Below are 21,907 nucleotides of genomic sequence, written 5' to 3' on the forward strand. Positions count from 1 at the left end.
CTTCTTGCTACTTGCTCCATATGATGCTCAGGTTTTGTTTGGGATGGTAAGAGAGATGCAAGAGAGTCCCACCTCCAGGCTCGAAGCAACAAAAAAGATGACTGACCTGGGTGGGGGAGACAAAGAAGAGACATTACTGGTACAGCGCTCATTAACTTGACTACCTGTGTTCACAGGCCAGGACTTGGGGTTGAAAATGTGATAGATGAGAGGGTCTGAAGAGCTGTCTAAATCCTTGTACCTTCTCATCCCTCTTGCTTCCAACCCCAAGAAAACCTATGAGGGAGTTTAGGAATGATGAAGTCTAGAAGCAGTGATCACTCTGCCAAGCTTCTTTCCAGCTGTACCAACCTACTGAGCCCATCTTCCATCTCTCTCCCATCATATCCTTCCAACCATGGTCCAAAAATGAAGCCTCCTCAGAGGTGAGAAAAGTACATTCAGTGACTGATATTGCTCATAGCCTTCTCACTCTCTCTTGTTCCTCAGATTTCTTGCTTGGGTATCGGAACTGGGAGCAGAAAGACAGTTGCAAGAGTGTGCTCCACCATAACCAGCCTTTTATTTATTGTCCCGTTACAGCAACTAATTAGAGAGAGAGGAGTTAAGAAGAGCGAGGAAATGTGAATACATTTCCCAACTCTTCGCCCAACACCCCCTACTACCTCTGACATGAAAACACAAGTGGGGGAGCAGAATTCCCTTTTGGGTACTCGGGAAAGTGATGCTAACCCTTTCAATTCTCTCCTCTAGGCAGTAGTTGAATGTGCATACACTGGCTAGTTACTGTCGATTATATGATCACAAGAAACTCCCAGGGGTGTTGGGAACCAGACAGAGGGGGGGCCAGGGTCGGCGGGAGCACCGCCGACAGGCCGGCGGTGCCCCGCAGGGCATTCTGACCGCGGCGGTTCGGCCGCGGTCAGAAGAGGCAAACCGGCGGTCTCCCGCCGGTTTACCACTGCCCTTAGAATCCCCCATGGCGGCGCAGCTTGCTGCGCCGCCATGGGGGATTCTGACACCCCCTACTGCCATCCTGTTCCTGGCGGTTCGCCCGCCAGGAACAGGATGGCGGTAGGGGGTGCCGCGGGGCCCCTGGGGGCCTCTGCCGTGCCCATGCCACTGGCATGGGCACGGCAGGGGCCCCCGTAAGAGGGCCCCACAAAGTATTTCAGTGTCTACCTAGCAGACACTGAAATACGCGACGGGTGCAACTGCACCCGTCGCACCTTCCCACTCCGCCGGCTCAATTCTGAGCCGGCATCCTAGTGGGAAGGTTGATTTGCCCTGGGCTGGCGGGCGGCCTTTTGGCGGCCGCCCGCCAGCCCAGGGCAAATCTCAGAATCACCGCCGCGGTCTTTCGACCGCGGTTCGGTGTTCTGACGGCGGAACCTTGGCGGACGGCCTCCGCCGTCCGCCAAGGTTAAGATCAGCCCCAGAGTGTGCAAACTGGGACCTTGTAAATGGAGTACACCGGAAGTTGGCCAATGTGTGCAATGTGAAACAGCATGGGTGGTTCTTTGCATATTAACTGGGCACTGATAACGGTGATTATGATAGGAATTGGTCTGTGGTTGTGTACACCGATATTCAGTACCAACTGACAGAACTAAGCCAAGCCAGGCTACTGAATTAGCAGCAATGTGGAAATCAAGTAGGACGATCACCAGGTCATTATAGACATTGTTTCCAGTACTGGACGAAATTTCATGTGAGTTCAAAACGTATCCTGGGTGTAGTAGTCTTGTTTTGCTTCCACTGAACTATTTAGGCTAACACACTGAAAACAATGATTTGTAGGTGAGACCTTTAGAATAGGAGATATTATCCAAATTGACCTGGAGAGAGGTGGTCACCATGCCGACAAGCCTTTAAAAGTTACTTCAAAACGTACAAGAAACAAAGCATATTTATTAGTTGCTTACGAAGTCCCAGGGAACTCAAATCAGCACAACCATCTTCAGAGACATCATGCTCCAGCTTCTCAGAATAGAAGCAAGGCAGACTCAGGCTACCATCTTTCCGGGGTTGGTCAATAGAAAACGTTGATAATAATTGTTTGTTATTAATAGTTCTTAAAAAAGGCTTAAGTATGCTATGAAGCTTTGAAGCGTACATAAAAAGATGTTATTATATGCTCATATTCCGAATAGACAATGATACCACATAAACAGGAAAGCAAGGAAAATCTCACACAAAGACATATGTTCCTGTGTTGATATACACAATCGCAACGCTATACATAGTAAATAATATTGAAACTCAGACATTATACGGACAAACAACATATCCTTTCCTGGAATCTCCATATTCTGGAAATCCAATAAAATACATGGTGATTTGCCATCTACCGCTGGCCTGCTTCTGGACAAACAACACAAACCAGAAATTTTGTATCAGAAATGTCAACAATATACTCTATGCAGCAGTGTGTCAAGGGTGCCATTGGCCTCATTCAAGCAAAGAAAGTAGCTCCATCCAAAACCATGGTGAAAAGTTCATATATTGACATTGAGACAAAATCTGCACCATCCATCATCATAAGAAGTAGCATACCCTATACCAACAGGCGCCACAAAATGCACAAGTACCACATAAAATCTGTGAATTTGAGTGACAACTCAGTGGTTTTTTTAATGCTGTGCTTAAAGTAGAGCTTAATTTGTGCAGGTGATTGTCACTTTATACTCCGATTTTTGGGGGCCAGGACTGACTACGTTTTTTCATCATCTAAATTTGACTCATAGGAAGAGAGAAAGGCACAAAGGGGAAGAAGCAGAAGATAAATAATGTTAAGGAGACTGAAAAAGGGAGAAAACAGGGCTGAAAACAAACCTACATACGTGCGGTAAAGGGACAGGAAGCTCCAACATATGTTGACTATGCAAAATATCTTACCTACATCTTCACTTTATTCATGTGGAGTTAGTTGTTGTTAGCTTTTAACTTTAATACAAGCCTATAAGGACCAAAATGCATACATTGATCTGCTAAGGGTGAGTGCTCTAATAGGCCTCCTTATCAATTTTGGTGGACTCCGTTTAGTCTGGCACATTTCCAAAACAAGAACACAGGCACATTGGGATGACATATCAATAGAGTCAGGGCCCATTATTGTTCTAAAGTCATTTTTACAAACCCACATACTCAGTTCTGCAAGACATGATTTCAGAATTGGCCACGTTTTGCGTTTAACCCCCTCATTCTAGGTAGCAGATGATGCGGGATCAAAGAACTGTAACAAAAGCATTAGAATATGGCCTGAACACTCAGAAGAGAGGAATGTAAACATTCTCACAGCTTCTCCTGGCATCATGGCTATGGCGACAGTACTATGTCATGGGCATTTTTTAAGAAACCGACCCAAACCTATCCAGAGATCACCCACTCTTGTAGCGATCAGTAATAATCTGGCTGTACATTTTAATTTGAGAGAGTAAGCATTGAAAATAGTCAATAGTCTGTGGGGAAGAGCCGTGTTAAACTCTTCATTAACTGAAACAGCATTGAAGATTTATGTCACCCTAGATGGTACTATTCACAGGTGTACTGTGTATACCACTCTGCAAACCATCCCCGCCACTTGAACTGTTCTCTCAGGCCTTAATTCTGAGCTGTGCTGAGTTGTAATTGGACCGTTGTTTCTGTATTTACCACCCATGATTACCGGTTGGACCGTGCCTGTCTCTTGTGTAAGTAATCTACAGCATTCTAGCCCATCTTTATGTTTGTGAAAGGTTCTTCTTACTGTGATACAAGTTCATGTACCTTTGGCTAGGAAAACAGACATTTAATAGCAATTGAATGGATACTCAAGTGACCGCAGTGATTGACTATCTTGAGCTGCCCTTTCTTTGTGAGGGTACAGGTATAAAAAGGGAATGACAAGGGAGGCGTTCCAAAAGATTCCTACGGTTATGAAGAGTCAGAAACAGTTTTTTCACTTTCCCTCAATTAATGATTCTTAGTGTATGGCAGCAGCCAAGCGTTCAATAAAGATGGCAAAGAGAATTTGTGACATTCGGCATCCATGTCTCGTCCCTCTTTTAATTGTAAGACTGCCTGTCACCTGTGAATTAATTACTATATTAGCCACAGCTTTGCTGTATAGATTGTGCAACAGCATGATGAGCTTCAGGGGAAATTCGTATCTTCTCAATGTCCCAAATAGTACCTCCCACTGAACTAAGTCGAACGCCTTCTCGGGTCTAACATATTGGTTGAGGCAGGGATCGTGTTATGTGAGTAATATTTCGAGAGCCGGAATCAAAAAACGAGTGTTAGATTATATTGATCTGGTGGGTATGAAACCACTCTGGTCGCAGTGGACTTGACTCTGTGCAGTGGAGACTAATCTGATTGTGAATATTTTAGTGAGTAGTTTGTAGTCGGTGTTGAGTAAACTAATTGGACGGTATAAGCCAGACTGTTCAGGTGGCCTATACTTTTTTAAAAACCTAACAATAACAACCTTGGTGAAGGTGTATGGAATTTCACCTCCTAAAATTTCGTTAAATATGGTGACCAGAAATCTCTCCAATTGTGCAATGAAGACCATATATAATTCAGCAGGTAAACCATCCTTCCCCGGGGCTTTTGCATTAGGTAGAGCTTGGATGGCGGCTTCAGCTTCCCTTAACAAGATAGGGGCTGTAATAGAGGTTTGGTACGCACAACTTAATTCTGAGAGAGTAATAGGTTCCAAAAATGCTTTTATATCCTCCTCTACAGTGTTGAGCCCGTAGGAGTATATAATCTGATATAACGCTCAAAAATGTTTTTCCAAACAGTTCGGGCTGCGTAAATATTCAATTTCGGGATTCATCATAGATGGATTTCATTTTTACACAATTTATTTTACATTTAGCTGCTCAGGCCAAAAATCTCCCGACATGCTCCCTCTCTTTATATTGTGTCTGAAAGCATAACCGCTGGTTTACAATTTTGCAGGCGATAAGGTGGTCTTTGAGGTGTTGGTTGACTTGAAAAAGCACAGTTTTAGACTCAGTGGTGTTGTGTTGGTTGACTTGAAAAAGCACAGCTTTAGACTCAGTGGTGTTGTGTGCAAAATGCACTTTTACTGCCTGCTCTGCTTCCGTTTGCAAAGCAGTCTCGGTCTCGTTCTTCACTCTGCTCATTTGAGCTTAAAATGCGATAGCTCCTCCTCTTATAAAAGCTTTACAGGCGCCCCAAACTATACAATTCAAAGCAGTGCCAATGTTGCGGTTGAAGAAGTCCTCTATTTTCAAATGCATATTTGAAACCCAACCCTCCTCTGCACAAAACAGGGCCTGATGATCAGGAAAGGGATTGGCTAAAATACCGGAGGCTTTTCTATCACATGTAGTGACACCAGAAAATAATCAATTTGTGACGCCCAATTAAAGTGTTCTGAATAACAGGTGTAATCTTGTTCGTTAGGAAATTCTAAACGCCATGGATCGAATAACACCAAGGGGGTCATTCTGACTATGGCGGACGGCGGAGGCCGTCCGCCATAGTCCCGCCGACAAATGACCGCACCGCGGTCAAAAGACCGCAGCGGCCATTCTAACATTTCCTCTGGGCCGGCGGGCGCTCTCCAAAAGAGCGCCCGCCGGCCCAGAGGAAATGCCCCTGCAACGAGGACGCCGGCTCAGAATTGAGCCGGCGTAGTTGCAGGGGTGCGACGGGTGCAGTTGCACCCGTCGCGTATTTCAGTGTCTGCTTAGCAGACACTGAAATACTTTGCGGGGCCCTCTTACGGGGGCCCCTGCAGTGCCCATGCCATAGGCATGGGCACTGCAGGGGCCCCCAGGGGCCCCGCGGCACCCCCTACCGCCATCCTGTTCATGGCAGGTTTCCCGCCATGAACAGGATGGCGGTAGGGGGTGTCAGAATCCCCATGGCGGTGGAGCGCGCTCCGCCGCCATGGAGGATTCCCCCGAGCAGCGGAAAGTCGGCGGGAGACCGCCGACTTTCCGCTTCTGACCGCGGCTGAACCGCTGCGGTCAGAATGCTCGTGGGAGCACCGCCAGCCTGTTGGCGGTGCTCCCGTGGTCGGTGGCCCTGGCGGCCACCGGCCACCAGGGTCAGAATGACCCCCCAAATCTTTACATAGCTGTGATAGAAAATGATCTGCTCTTGGTTTGTTCTGGTGTTTTTTTTTGCCGTGACCAGTCAAGACAAATGCCTGGAATGATGAAGCAACATCTCCTATATTTCTCTTAGGAGGTGACTTCATCCTCAATAGGGCGATAAAAAACTAATAAAATGTATTAATGTATTGCCTAATGTGAGGGTAACCAGAATCCAAAGTGCCCTTGGGTCTCAGACCACCTGGACCACTTCCCTGGGACAATTACGAGCTATGAGGGGTGTTATTTCTCTGACCGCTGCATTTGCTGATGCATAGAGGGAATGTGCTTTAAAGTTTGGAGTCTGTGGAATTCTGTCCTGAATTTTCACATTGGTCTCTTGAAGAAACAGTATTTGAGCTTTTGATGATCTTAACCAAGCCAATATTTCTCTGAATTTAGTATGATTGTTAACCCTATTTACATTACAGGTGGTTACTGTTATGTTTATGGGGCTCTTATTGTAAAAATTGATATCTTAAATTCTAACCTGCTGCTGCCCTGTAAAGATGGCTCTAGTACCAAGTTGAAAGTTCTCTTCCATGCTCTTTCAAAAAAACAAACACATCTTAATTCTTTTTCATAGCTTTTCAGTAAACAATCAATGTGACTTAGCAGACAATCAGCCTGACTTTTCACCCATGAAGTTCCCCAGTTGGCCCATCCTCTTGCCCTCCCAACCCCAATCGTGCCCTTCAGCCCTCCTAGACCCACCCCTGAGCCTCCCATCTCCAGGGGCCCACCCACCACGAGTCTCCAAGAAAGTGTCCCCCTTCACCCAGGTGACACCTACTTCCTCCTGTCCCCCTACCCTTGCCCCCACTTAAAGTGTGCTGGAATGGCACTCATAGGCTAACTTCTGCAAGAGGTGCAAAAGGGGTGTTCCAATGTGTTACTGAGCACCTGCAATTTAACCCATCCTAAGAGTTAAAGGCTCAGGCTGACGTAAACTTGTTAAACATGCATACTCTTCCCACCTATCATGTTTGACGAATTTGTTCTAAAAATGTCTTAGCTTGCTCTACTGACTGAAAAACATGGCAATGACCTCTATACAAAACTTTCAGTTTTGACTGCTGGACTATGCCAGCTGGACCCCCTAGATTTTTTAAAGCATCAATCATGCCCTTCATCTCTTTGTGGTGTTGTGCCACAGTAGTGACATGTCTGAATAAATTCTAAATTAATAATTGTCAGAGGTCTGGTAAACTCTGTCTCTAATAGCATTAGATAATATACGTTCTTTCACATGGTAGTTTCTAAAATTTACCAAAATTGTTTGAGGATGTTGAAGGTTAGGATATTGATTTGATGGGACTCTGGGTGCTCGGTGATGATAAGATCCACCTCTTTCGATCACATATCTGGGCAAATGTGTTTGTTTATCATCTCAGTTCTCAACGCTGTCACTATCGTTCCATTCTCCCAACACTAAAGAATGCCTACACAATGCAGATTGGATTGGCAGGATCGGTTTTCAAAGTCATCAAGTCTCAGTTTCAACTCGACCAGATCAAACTGGAGTTTTGAAGTTGCAGGATTTTGCTTCAGTTTGAAATCCTCCAAATTGGAAATTATTTGTTCCACCTGGGACACCCGAGAGTTCAAAAGCTGCATATTAGTATTAAGCTGGTTGACTTGTTCGCTGCGTTTTCTATGGCCTCTTCCTGAGAGATCTTCATCTCATGAATTTCTACGAGTATCTGATGTAGGATGAATTGTACTGAGGATGAGGGTGATGACATTGGAGATATGTCTGAGCCCATTAGTGTGTTAGACTGTGTAACTTTTACCGAGGCTGTTACAGTACATAATGTATATCCACGCTGTCTACTGTATGTAGCACAGTGGGTTCCACACCCTGTTCAGCTCCCAAGCTCGTCCTTTCTCTTTGCTGAGTTTGCCGACTTTTCATAGTGGTTGTTGTGAAAATAGGATAAGTTGGTATGCTTGTTGGCCCGCCATCACTGTTTGTAAACGCACTCCAGGTGTTATCTGATTCTGGCTCAAATTCGGGCTCATATGAGACCTGAAGACTCGCATATGCAGCAATCATTTTATCCTTTTTGCTCATTCTCACTGATTCAGCCGAAGCATCCAAGGTTTCACAGTCTATGATGCCTCTTATCATTGAGGACTCCCAATTAACTGCAGTGCGTAGGGTTGCAGGCCCTCTGGACAGTGAGGCTCAGAATGTGATGAGCTCGATGTCCCCTGGTGCTGGTGAGCACTCTCACTCTCTTGGCGTTCCTCTCTCGGGTTTTGCACACATCACTCATCTCCCTGAAGAGAAACTCAAAGTTCTGCAAAGTGCTGCAGCCTGACCTTGGAGCCAGCAGACCCAGGCAATGTAACTCAGAGCTCAGAGCGCATCCTGCCTTGGAGTCAGGAAGTGCTTCTTGCTTCCCACCCACTTGATGCGCCTCTGTCTCATTGCTCTGCAACCACCGGGCAGGAACACTCAGAGTGCATTGTACATAGCCTGCTTCAGGAGCCTGCTAAATCAGCTCACATTACTCTCTTGGGTACTCTGGCTGCATATTGCGTTCCTCTTTCGGGTAATCAGGCTGTATGTGTAGGAGGCTGGCCTGGTTTGTAGTGGCTACCTTGGGTACTTACACCTTATACCAGGTCCAGTTATCCCTGATTAGTGAAGTAGTAGTGTTCTAGCAGCAGGAGTAAAATACTGCAAGTTTCCTTAGGACACACTACACGTTTTTGGGATTTTGCAGCAGCCAACCAAGTCCGCAAAGAACAACTCCTGGATTATTGGACCTGAAGACCTGCAAAGGAAAGGGACCAAGTCCAGAAGTCAAAAGAAGTTCCAGGAAGGACAGGAGCCCCTGCCAAACCAGAAGAGGGTGCAAAAGAAGAGTCCCTGGTTAGTCGAAGACTGCAGAAATGCACTCTAGGAAGATGCCAGCGGGTTCCTGCATGATGCAAAAAATGTCCCACGGCGTGAAGATTGTTGCAGATGAGATTTCATGTTGGAAGTCGCCAATAAGCCTTGGCTATGACAAAAGTGCGTTTTGCATCAAAATGGCACTGGATGGACCCAGGAGGGACCTGGGGGCTTCAATTCTGTGTGAGGAGAAGGAGGAGGCTCTCAGCACTTTAGAGAGCCCTCAGGATGTCAGCCAGCACCCCCAGAGCCTCAGGTCCCAGGTTCAAAGGAGGTGCAAAATGCAGTTAATGCAGCACAACAAAAGAAGGTCTCACGCTGCCGGAGAACAACTCAGCAAGTTGAGCATCACAGGATGGAGTGCTGGGGACCTGGGCCAGGCTGTGCAAGAAGGAATTTTACAAAGAGTGCACAGAGGCCTCAGGAGGCGAAGAAGACACAGGGGTACCATCGCTCTCGGGGAAGGAAAGGTCTTACCTCCTCCAAATTGCATCAGCAGGACCTCAGGACAGTCTATGTTGATGATGTCTACCCTCTGTGTCCTTAGGAGCACGCTAGTCACTGTGAGAGGAGTCCCAAGGTACCGGTTGTAGTCTTGGAAGGTGCCTGCTTGGAGCAGGGAAGTGATTCCATCACTCCACTGGAGATTTCTTCGGTCCTTCTGGAGGAGGATGAAGACAGGGAGTCCCCAGTGCATGCACACCATGGAAACTGTTGCAGTTGCTGTCTTGGCGCTGAGGTTGCTGAAGAAAAGTGTATTTTGTAGACACTTTGTTGCAATTACAGCATTTCTTGGAGCAGGCTGCAGTTGATCTGAAGTCAGAATAGTCTGAAGTTGTTGCAGAGGATTCCTGAAGGAAACTTGCAAGCAGAATCTGAAGAGAACCCACAGGAGAGACCCTAAATAGCCCTGAGAGTGGGATTGGCTACCTTATCAGGTATGGACCTATCAGGAGGGGTCTCTGATGTCATCTGCTGGCAATGGGCACTCAGAGCCCTTCAGAGTGCCCCCACACCTTGCAAAGCAAGATGGCTGAAGTCTGAGACACACTGGAGGTGCTCTGGGCACCACCCGTGGGGTGGTGATGGACAGGGGAGTGGTCACTCCCCTTTCCTTTGTTCAGTTTCCCGCCAGAGCAGGGGAGAAGGGGTCCCTGAACCAGTGTAGATTGGTTTATGCAAGGAGGGCACTATCTGTGCCCTTCAAAGCATTTCCAGAGGCTGGGGGAGGCTACCTCTCCCAGCCTTTAACGCCTATTTCCAAAGGGAGAGGGTGTAACACCCTGCTCTTAGAGGAAATGTGCTGTTCTGCCTTCCTGGGACTGGGCTGCCCAGACCCCAGGAGGGCAGAATCCTGTCTGTGAGGTGGCAGCAGCTGTAGCCCAGTGCAAGCCTCAGAGAGCTGGTTTGGCAGTACTGAGGGTCCATGGTGGAGCCCCCAGAATGCATGGACCTGGCTCCCTAATACCAGATTGGGAATGGGGGGACAATTCCATGATCTTAGACATGGTACATGGCCATATTCGGAGTTACCATTGTGAAGCTACATATAGGTATTGACTTATATGTAGTGCACACGTGTAATGGCGTCCCCGTACTCACAAAGTCTGGGGAAATGGCCCTGAACTATGTGGGGGCACCTTTGCTAGTGCAAAGGTGCCCTCAAACTTAGTAACTTTGCACCTAACCTTCAGCAAGTGAAGGTTAGACATTTAGGTGACTTATAAGTTACTTAAGTGCAGTGAAAATGGCTGTGAAATAGTGTGTGCACTAGTTCACGCAGGCTGCAGTGGCAGTCCTGTGTAAGGGTTTGCATGAGCTCCCAAAGGGTGGCAAAAGAAATGCTGCAGCCCATATGGATCTCCTGGAACCCCAATGCCCTGGGTACCTAGGTACCATATACTAGGGACTTATAAGAAGGGTCCAGTGTGCCAATTGAAATTGGTAAATGAAGTCACTGGCCTACAGTGACAAATTTAAAAGCAGAGAGAGCATAAGCCCTGAGGTCCTGGTTAGCAGAGCCTCAGTGACACAGTTAGGCACTAGACAGGCACACACATTAGGCCACAAACTATGAGCACTGGGGTCCTGGCTAGCAGGATCCCAGTGAGACAGGCAAAACACACTGACATATAGGTTTTTATCTATTAGCACTGGGGTCCTGGCTAGCAGAATCCCAGTGTCACAGTAAGAACACATTGACATACACTCACAAACAGGCCAAAAGTGGGGGTAACCATGCTAGAAAGAGGCTAATTTCTCACAGTATATCACACCGAACTACCCAGTGAATGGGGGCAGAATCCTCCATGTTCATCTCCGCGCCCCTCACAGGGACTCAGTAGTTCAGTTGCTCGGCCTTGAAGCGGCACACACCGCTATCTTGGAAATATCCTCTGCCTTCCGTTTGCTGCCTCAGTCACTGAGCATGACAAGAGCTCTTGTCTGCACCATAACTTATGTTCTGCTACGTGTTAACAATAAAAGCAAATATTACATTGTTGCCTGCGCAAACCTTGTGAAAAGCCACACTCATTTCAAAGTGGAAGACACAAAACATCCATGAGAATATTTCTGCGGTTAGTATTATAAAACCAATGCCTATGTGTTAGGCAGATACGGTAAGTATTGAGTAAGTTTGCAAAAAAATAAAACCTTAGTGTTACAGTTGCAAACTCTGATTTTGATTCAATATTAATACCAGAACAGCACCAATAAATAGCCATAAATGTGCTAAAAGATATTATTCGAATGGATGCAGAACAGGCAAAACAGATAATTTTTCCGTAAGAACGTGTTTGATTTTTTGGAGTTGCTGGAAGTGCACAACAGGTAAGAAAATCACTAAACGGTTAGATCCAGTTAAGGTTTCAGTAATTTAATCGTGAGCTCTACACGTGGTAGCTGTGCACAGAGCAGACTTCCTTAACTTATAGAAAATCCATAAAGCATTTAGAAGCACTGAAATAGTTAAAAGCTAAAAAAATCACATTCCATTGTATACAAATAAACAAAAATGCAATAAACAAAATGACACCAAAACAATAAAAATCCAATAACGGGAACTGGAGTTATGAATTTCTTAAGATTTAAGGCAAAAAGCATGGAGGAAAAGTAAAGCGCTAATCAGTCATCATCGTTCATTGTTGACTGGGGCCAAGGCCTAATTTCAGACTGACCACAATGGAGTACAGGTCGGGTATACCACGCAAGTCTGTCCCAGTCAAAGATTTTTACCTTTTGACTTAATCTCTGAAAAAGAAGACAGCATCCGTCAGGGTGCAAGGTAGCAGGCTGTGTCCAGCAAAATGACTTTGAAGTTCAATAAGCTTTGAGAGAGATCCTACTGATGCTCTTGGTTGTGGCCGGAAAAGCTCTGAGTGACAGATGTCAAATTTCACAGGCAGGGAAGTTCTCTTGTCAGACAGATACTCCTGACACCTTCGCCAGGTCCAGATTTCTACCTTCAGACTTAGAGCCTGATTAAGATTTTGGTGGATGCTTACTCCGTCACAACGGTGACAGATATCCGGTCTACCCAAAACCAAATCCCATAGTTTTCTAGGGGATTTAGATTTCCGCAGTCATCCATCACCGTCATGACAGAGTAACCCACTCTACCAAAATCTAAACCAGGCCCTTTCTCTCCTTTTTGGAGTGTGGATTTTTCCAGCAGGGCAAGGCAACAGCCTGTTCTTGGGAAGCATGTTCAAAGTCAGATAGGCTTGCACAGGGGTCCACTGAACTGGATTGTCAGCAATCAAAAAGTTCAGAGCAGGACCATCCCAATTTTCTTGACCAGCAAGGTCTCACCTTGACTTAATTAGTTGGTCCTGGTCTTATGGAGGTCTGGAAGCCAAACATTTTATAATTTCAGATGATCCAGAGATATATCCTTCTCAACACCATTAAGTTTCCTAGGACATCCGGGACACCACTTAAGGGTAAAGCCTCACTCAATAAAGGCCACCAGCTGGGCTCTGTCCTATTACTGTTGCAACTGGTCACTTCAGGAAAAAGGTCACTTACAGCTTTTGTTGTCCCTGAAGCTACACAGAAAGTCAGCCAGTTGACCCATGGAGACCACTTCTTTTTCCTGGGTAGAAGTAGGATCAGGTCCAGCCCTTCAGGGCTCCTCACAGGTTTCAAAAAGCAGGTTCAATCCTCTTCTGTTCATCTGCAGGTCCAGAAAGTGCCAGCTTTGTAGGTTTCACTAGTCAGTTGGCGGGGTGACTCTTGGACACTCCATAACCAATAAGGAAAGAGTTTCAGGATGTAACCTATCCTATTTTTTCAGCACTTCATACCTGCCTCCCCACAAACTAGCCCACAGTGTAGAATTGTGAGGGAAATCAAAAATGGGACAGGCCTTTTTCCGTGAAGGAAGCCTATAGCCGAGCCAGGGATGTGTTTAGGGAATGGAGCAGTCTGCTTCTCCTCAGCACACCAAACTGGATCTGGGAACAACTCCCCCTTGAGATGGTACCATGCTGGCTCCCAAATGGCCTGGAATCAAAGAGCTCCCACTCACAGCTTTTTCCTTACACTAAACTATGAACTCTCCCTCCTTTCAAGTTAATGAAGTTCCTGGAACCTCCCCATCTGCCTTTCCTGGGCTGCCAGGGATCACCTGCCTGCAGTGCTTAATTTGAGCCAGTGGTTTCTAGTGGGGGGCACCAGCACTTATTTTTGAGGGCCACCACTTATTGTTCTGCATTAGGCATTTACTGTGAGCTAGAGACACATATGGGAAAGACAGAAGGAGAGAAAAATGAGAAAGAGTCACAAAGGGAGAAAGCAGAAAGCTACAAGAGTGAGCTGAAGGGGCAGGAAGTAGCTCTAAAAGGATTAAAGAGGCCCGAGATGGCTTTTGGATTATGCTGCCTCAGTATTCTGTGCTTGCACATTTATTTGCAGCAGCCGCAAGGTTCAAAGGAGAGCTTTGGGCACCAGCACGTTTTCATTTACAAATTAACCACTGCCTCCCCCACATCCAACCCAGTCATTTTTCTGTTCTGAGGGCAGTTTTCACACCTCATTATGGTGAAGCACTGACAGGACAGATGCTGGACAGCTACTGCTAATGCAAATTAGCCTCAGGGAGCCTCGGGCAGGAAAAATATAACTTTCTAAAAGTTACTTTTCCTATATATTTATAGTTACTTTCCCTATATATTTGTTAACAATTTTACATCCCTATTGACTAGGATTTTTTTGAAATATTAAAACTGGCTATATTTCTATACCTTGTCCCAAACCTGAGTTAGCAGAATTGATCTTTTAATCTGTACTCTAGTGTTCCTCATGGGTCAGCCAGAGTTTTCCACAGTGAAAACATATTTTGGGGGCTTGTCACTGTAGGGAAATGGTAACGTTAAACTTCTGTCCCACTTTTAAATACTCTGTACCCTGCTTTGTGGGCAACAAGACTTTCATAGGGGTGACTTATTAATATTTAAAAGGGATGTTTGTTTCTGTCAAAAATAGTTATTTTGTCAGGCCGGACCGTAGGCATGAAACCACGTTTTCCTACGTCACACTAGTGGTGGTGCAATAAACCTGCAGTCCGAAGGTGATATTTAACTTTTCATGCCATGGGTGTAGTTTATACACCATGTACTATCACTTCACAGGCCTACAGGTGAATTAAATATGCAATCAGCGTTTAGTCAATTTTCACATACTTTATAGACCAGATTATATACACAGGATGTGGGACAGCGGTGCCCTAGTGTGCAGAGGCTAAAACTAGTAATAAAATTCAGCAACAAAATAAGATTGAGCACTCAAAAGGCACATTTTCTCTAAATATTTGAATGACCTAATAGCAAAATTAATGTAAACAAACCGGCAAGGTGGAGTAAAGCTCCCAGCCAAGAAAGAGTTACACGTACAGTATGTCATCAAACTATGCATGCATATATTATTTCCCTCTGTTTGGTAGTTTGTGAATAATTCTCAAATGTTTGCATGCATAAATGATGAGTTTTCCTGGCAAGTTACACTCATGCCTGAAAACTATAATTTGTAAAGTTGACCCATTGTTAACGGTGGCGTTTATCCTATTAGAGCTCCAGGGCTACGCCTCCCTGCTTTATTATACCAAGAGTGAATAATAATCTTTTCTTCACTCTTGGTATAAAAGAAAATGCTGTCTGGCAGCAGCAGCCTTAGCTCTGCTAGTGAGAATGTCTGATGTCTGGCACAGGGGCACAAAAGCACCTGCACCAGTCATGGGAGATTATCCAGGGCTGGTGAAACTCCCAGCCCTGTCCTCAGACCTCTGGCACACCCCAGTGCCTCCCAATCTGTGGCGTGTTGAAGCGTCACAGATAAAGTTAACCACAGGCGTTGTAGGCTTAAGCCCTGCAGTGTTCATGGCTACATGTCACTCAGCCAGTCACCCCACCCTTTCCCAACTCATCAGAGCGTTGGGAAAGGGTGGGGTGAATGAGCAGAGACTGAAAACTCAAATCTGTGACTGCGCAGGTTTAAGGTTTCAGTTTTTAAGTGTCCAAAGCTGAGAAAGTTGAATTTCAAAGCTGAGAGTAGCAGCAGCAAACGGGACCTTCATAGACAGCAAGGTAAGCAAAAACTGCTTTTCAATACTGGGTGTGTGATAGTGTGTGTCCGAGAGAGAGTGTGTGTTTATGTGGGCATGTTTTTATGTCTTTGTGTGTATCTGTGAGTAGAGCTGAGTGTATCAGCGAAGGAGTGAGTCAAAGTGAGGACAATGAGTGATAAGAAGTATGAGTACAAGTGAGAGGGAATGAGGGAGAGGGAATTACAGAATGAAACTGAATGTTACTCTGTGTGAGACTGAGTAAATCAAGTCTGAGTGGGTCTTAGTGAGTCAGAGAATAAGTGAGAGTGAGTCAGTGTGAGAGTCAGTGTGACTAATTTAGTCAGACTGAGTGAGAATGATTGTGTCTGAGTGAATTTGAGTCAGAATGAGTGTGAATGAGTGTGTCTGAATCAGAATGAGTGTGAATAAGTGAGTTTGAGTAAATCAGAGGGAATAAGAATGAGTATGACTGGGTGAATCAGTGAGAATTAGTGAAATTGAGTGCGAATGACTGAGGCTGACTATGAATGAGTAAGACAGAGTCACAGTGAGACTGAATTGAGTGGGATTTAGGGTGAATAAGTGAGACAGATTGCGTATCAGTGAGTTACAGTGAGACTGAATTAGAATGAGTAGGACTGAGTGAATCAGAGAGGACAAGTGAGTCAAGGGGAGACTCATGGAAACTAGGTGAGAATGAGTGAGTCTGAGTCAGAATGAGTGAGTCAGAGTGAGGCAGAGGTAAACTTGGTAAGCTAGAGTCACATTGTGTGAGTCAGAATGGGAGAGACTGAGTGGGACCGAGTGAGAATGAGTGGGACTGATTGCGTATGAGTCACAGTGACACTGTGTGAATCGGAATTAGTGAGACTGAGAAGATCAGGAAGAATGAGTGAGTCATGGGGAGACTCAGGGACACTAGGTGAGAATGAGTGAGACTGAGCGGGGATGAGTGAGTCAGAGTGAGACTGAGCGAGATTAAGTAAGACTAAGTGAGTCAGAGTGAAATTGAGTCAATCAGAATGACTTAGAATGAGAGGGATTTTGTGAGAGGAACTGAGAATAGTTGGGACTGAGTGGGTCAGAGTGAGAATGAGTGAGACTGCTTGAGTCAGTGGAACTGAGTCAGAGTAAGTAAAAGTGACTTCAAGTGCGAATGAGAGCAAATGACTAACATTGAGTGAAACCTCCAATTAAGTGAGTCTGTCTCGCTCAATAGAATTCAAGCTAAGGATTACACCCCACCACTCTTAATGGTTACCAGCCACCACTGCCACTGTAGAACATTTTCTGCAGAAAAGGCTTCTTTTGCTTCAGCTTACATTGCATTCCCCTCGACCTACCATAGTTGGCCTAGTTGTATCATGGTGCACAGTGAGGCAGTTTGAATCATAATCTAACTAATGTTAGTAACGCTAAGCAGAGAAACCATTTTTATTTGTTGAAAAAAAGTGCATTATGGTAAGGAGAGATAAAGAACAACACTAGTGGAATATTTCTAGTATTTATTTCCAAGTCAGGTACAAAACCTTGAAATATATTCAAGTTATCGAATTTACTTGATATTTGCAGGTGTACATATGATCTGAGATGTATTTGATTTAATCTGTATCACTAGATTATTTTGCAGAACTACTACTTCTTAAATTCAGCTACTGAGTATTGTAACTGATCTTCTACTCATGATATATTTTTGTTTACTAACAGTACCCATGGGACGACAGTGAACAATATCTTTTCAAGTCTACAATGGCATACGCCATGCGAAAATATTATATTGAGGAAAAAAAGAAGAGTGTCCCTTTCATGTAAGTTATATTCATTTTCCCAATTATTCGTTGCTAGGGTATCGTACTGAAAGAATGACGGGAGTGAATGAATGCATGAATTAATTAATAATATGTAGATTATACTGTTACCCAGCTGGGGTGCCCTTGCACTTGTCAATGCAGGTCTTCAGGTTAGATTGATTCCCCCAAAAGCTGGGTTCCACATTATATTCATTTTCCGAACTCCTCGTTGCTAGGGTACTGTATTAAATGAATGAACGATATTTAGAGCATAGTGCTACTCAACTGGTGTGTCCTGGCACTTAGAGATTCAGCTGCTTGGATTATATAGATTGGCCAAACAAACAGGTTTTAAATTTTTTCCCGAAACAACATATATGCTTGATCAGAGTAAATAGAACAAGCATTTACAATGCAACTGGTCTCGCGTTTGCTCATGTTAGAGCTGTTCGCGTTGTAAACTCCTAACCCGACTTTTCACCTATCGGGCAAAAGTGCATTTATGTACATAACCCGAAAAAGTGAAATTTACTATGTAAAGCGCTCGACTTCTGCCAAGCGAGATCGCGCTCGTAAATTAGAGAAAAAGAAGTCCACGAGCCCGATGGAAAACAGCGAGCCTCGCATGTTTTCTGTACTTGGTCGCTGCGTTCGAGGAGGGCTAGCTACCGGAAAAGGCATGACGTATGCGTGCCTTCGACTAATGAAAGCAAGCAGATTTTATTAGGCAAGCCCACTAACCAATAAAAAACACTGACGTGAAGTTGACAGGGCTCCGAGCCCTTTTCTAAATACTAAAGCGTCTCGCTGCGATACGCATGCACGAGCGCATGCAACGCAGGCTCGACCCTAAAAAGGGATACTATTGCAGGATTTGGGAACCAAAAACAAAAAGGAGCAGCCTTCCATCTGGGCTTAGGAAATAGGTGGAATATGATTGTGTGTGTATATATATATATATATATATATATATATATATATATATATATATATATATATATATATTTATTATATTAGTCTCTATATTGTATGATTGTGATTATGTATATTAATTGTGTATGAGTCAATTACAAAATCCATCTAAGTTTAAAAGCAGCGCTCATGTCAATAATCAAAAGGCGCATAACATATAGAACCCTAGACAATACATTAAGCATAGCATTAATTCCAGGTAGATTCTGAAGTTTCCAGTTAAGGTGCAGAAAATGCACGACAAGCCTCTCGCCTTACGAGTCGAAGGCCCAGATTTACTAGATTCTCGCGCAGAAGGCAAAAAATCTGCGCTGCGCGAGGAGAGAGCAGGAGAGTGCCTTATTTACAGAAATAAGGCATTCTCTTACCTTCTCCTTAGCGCCGGGGGAGAAATCTGCTGCCCTGCGCCATGAGCACATCTTTACACCATAGTGCAAGGGTCTAAGCATGAGTCTAGCATAGATGTTGTACTGGAAGGGTACCCTTTCAGTATAAAATACTATGCATAAACACACTTTTAAACTTTCCCTACATTGTATGTGTGCTTCACAGTGCAGCTGGCATGAAAAGTCTGGAAAGAAAGGAGAAATGAAAACATTTCTGCTTTTAACACCTGGGACCAGGTTCTCAAAGTTTTAGCATGGGGTTAGCATTACTTTTGTAATGCTAACCCAACGCTAAACCTTTTTTGGGATTCCCAAACCAACGAAAATTGGTATTTGTGTTGGTTTGCGTGGCAAAGTAACGTAAAGCAGTGCAAAACACTGCTTTGCATTACTTTGCGTCAAGGGTGGCATTACATGGGTGGTGCATGGGCATACCTGTGTTACCACCCATGCTTTTTGGTGCTAAACCCTATTCTGAGAATCAGAAAAAGGGCTTAGCGCCAAAAATGTATGCTGCTGAAAAGTAGGCATTAAATAGAGAAATGTTTTTATTTCTCCATGCTTTTCCAACTTAGCAGGTGTGTTGCACTGTGCAGCACACATGTAAAGTAGGAAAAGCATTTCACTTGTCTAGACATAGTTTTTGTACAGGAAGGGAACCCTTCCTGTACAAAACCTATGCTAGACTCACGCACACACCCTAGCGCTATGGCACCAAGGTGTGTGTGTGGCACACAGCAGCTGAAATCAGCGCTGGCGCAAGGGAGAGGGTAGGAGAGAGCCATTTCTATGTGAATATGGTGCTCTCCTGCTCTCTCCTTGTCACGCAGCGCAGCACAGCATTTTTGGCTCCTGCAGTGCGCTGCATGACACCTTTCAGAATCTGGGCCCGGCTTTCACATGGCTTTAACTTTTGGCACAAAAGCCTGTCTACTAGTGTCTGTAGATAGAGTTTTGTGTCAAAAGGTATAGGTGTGTACCACCCATGTAACAACCCCAGGCTAAGTAATGCAAAGCAGTGCTTCACGCTACTTTGCTTTACTTTTATGGGGTGATTTACTAACATTTTGCACTGGCTTCGCGTCATAAAAGTGACGAAAAACCAGCACAAAAAGTAACTTGTTTTGCACTGGAAATTAACCAAAAGTAACGCAGAGCTACTTAGTGTCAACGGGGCATTACATGGGAGTTTCCATGCAACTACCCACCCTTTCTGATGCAAAATCCTAGCTACCAAAAATGTGAGACAGGGTTTTGTGTAAAAAAATAACGCTTTTTAAAACCAGGTATTAAAAGGAGAGATGTTGCCACTTCTAGTAAAGTAGGAAAAGTTTTAGAAGTTATCTAGGCATAGGTCCAGATTCTCAAAAGTTTAGCATCGGGTTAGCATTACTTTTGTAACGCTAAACTGATGCTAAACTTTTTTGGGGGTTACCAAGCCAACACAAATTTATAGTTGTGTTGGTTTGTGTGGCAAAGTAATGCAAAGCAGTGTGAAACGCTGCTTTGCCTCAAGGGCGTGTTACATGGTTCGTACATGGGCGCACCCATGACACCACCCATGTTTTTTGCCGCTAAATCCTATTCTGGAACATCAGTAGAAAGGGTTTAGTGCCAAAAATTGATGCCGCTGAAAAGCAGGGGTTAAATTGAGGAATGTTTTTATTTATCCCTGCTTTTCTGACTTTGCATGTGAGCTCTACTGTGCAGCACAAATAAAAAGTAGGAAAATCATTTCCACTTGTCTAGGCATAGTATTTTGTACAGGAAGGGTATCCTTCCTGTACAAAACCTATGATAGACTCACAAACCCTTGCACTAAGGCTGAAAGATGTGTACGTGGCGCATGGCAGCTGAAATCAGCGCAGGCGCTAGGGAGAGGGGAGGATAGAGCCATATCTCTGCAAATATGGTGCTCTCCTGCTCCCTCCCTGTCACGCAATGCAGCATTTTCGCCTGTTGTGCTGCGGTGCCTGCCAGTTTATTAAATCTGCCCCTTAGGGTACTTTCAAGAGCCAAACAAGTTTGCGCTCAAAAGTAAATAGCATTGATATGCGTCACTTTTGTGGCGCAAGGACAGCGTAAAATCTTAGTAAATATTCCCCAAACTATTTCACCAGTTTACTAGTGGAACAATTCCTCTGTAGCGAGAAACCTTTCTATGTTACTTTCTTTACAGATTGGACTTTGCTGTCAATAAAGGCTTGGCGAAGATATTTCCTTCTCAGATCCAGTAATTTAGGAAAGAAACATATTATGTGCTCCAAAGTTTCTGATTTTGTAGCTGCATAGCCGGCAGCTGGAGTTACGTCGTAACCTGGTGTTCCAAGAGCCCTTCAGTTCGTAAATTGGGATGTACAAACGGTGGAATTGCAGATATTTAGGCGGTCATTATGAACATGGCGGTGTGGCCGCCATGCCAGCGGTGGCGGGTAAAACCGCCAGTCGGCATGGCGGGCCACACCGCCACATAATGTACCCCATGAGGGCCACCATCGGCAGCCCTCACTCACCGCCAGGCTGCCTCCGTCAGGCAGCCTGTCGGCGGTCAGAAACATTTTCGGACAGGGCAGCGGTGCTGCCCCTCGGTTAATGTTTCCTCAGCCACCAGCCGAAAGGCTAGCGGAAGGGGTGCACTGGGGAACCCCTGGGGGTCCCTGCACTGCCCATGCGCTTGGCATGGGCAGTGCAGGGGACTCAGTGCAGTGCCCCATCGCGGATCTGCACGAGGGGTGCAGCTCCACCCGCCGCACAGAGGCATTGGCGGCAGCTCCATATGGAGCCGCCGTCAATGTCCCGGCCAGGCCTTCCTGTGGGCCAGCGGGTGGAAACAATGTTTCTTCCCGCCGGCCCACAGGAATGTTCCTAATATGGCCGGCGGGGATCCGGGGACGCTGGCGGTCAGTGTTTTGACCGCCAGCATGAACACGTCGGTTTTTACCGCTGTGTTCATAATGAGGGCCTTAATTTTGACAACCGCTTCCAAATCAGAATGAAGATAAGTCTTTTTGAAAGCTATCAAAAACTAAATGGTTGTGCTTTTGTTTGACAAATGTTTTAAGATCCTTTTCTCACCCTAGGTAAGGTGCTTGATAATAAATACTTGTGAGGCTCTCTTAAGAGGATGGATAGAGCATGAAAGGGAGGTTAGTTGTGCTCTGTCAAGACTTTTTTGA

The 21,907-nt window shown here is 45.1% G+C and overlaps 1 protein-coding gene across 1 annotated transcript in view; it reads left to right on the forward strand.

Moving 5' to 3' along the window:
• The window catches only part of ACE2 (angiotensin converting enzyme 2), a 405,347-nt gene that overhangs the window by 334,809 nt on the left and 48,631 nt on the right, over positions 1 to 21,907 (forward strand). Inside the window, exon 15 of the mRNA XM_069205018.1 lies at positions 17,291 to 17,391. Coding sequence (XP_069061119.1) covers positions 17,291 to 17,391 — 101 coding nt within the window. The remainder of the gene's footprint in view (positions 1 to 17,290; positions 17,392 to 21,907) is intronic.

This window comes from Pleurodeles waltl, chromosome 8 (assembly GCF_031143425.1).
Source record: "Pleurodeles waltl isolate 20211129_DDA chromosome 8, aPleWal1.hap1.20221129, whole genome shotgun sequence".
Taxonomy (NCBI): domain Eukaryota; kingdom Metazoa; phylum Chordata; class Amphibia; order Caudata; family Salamandridae; genus Pleurodeles; species Pleurodeles waltl.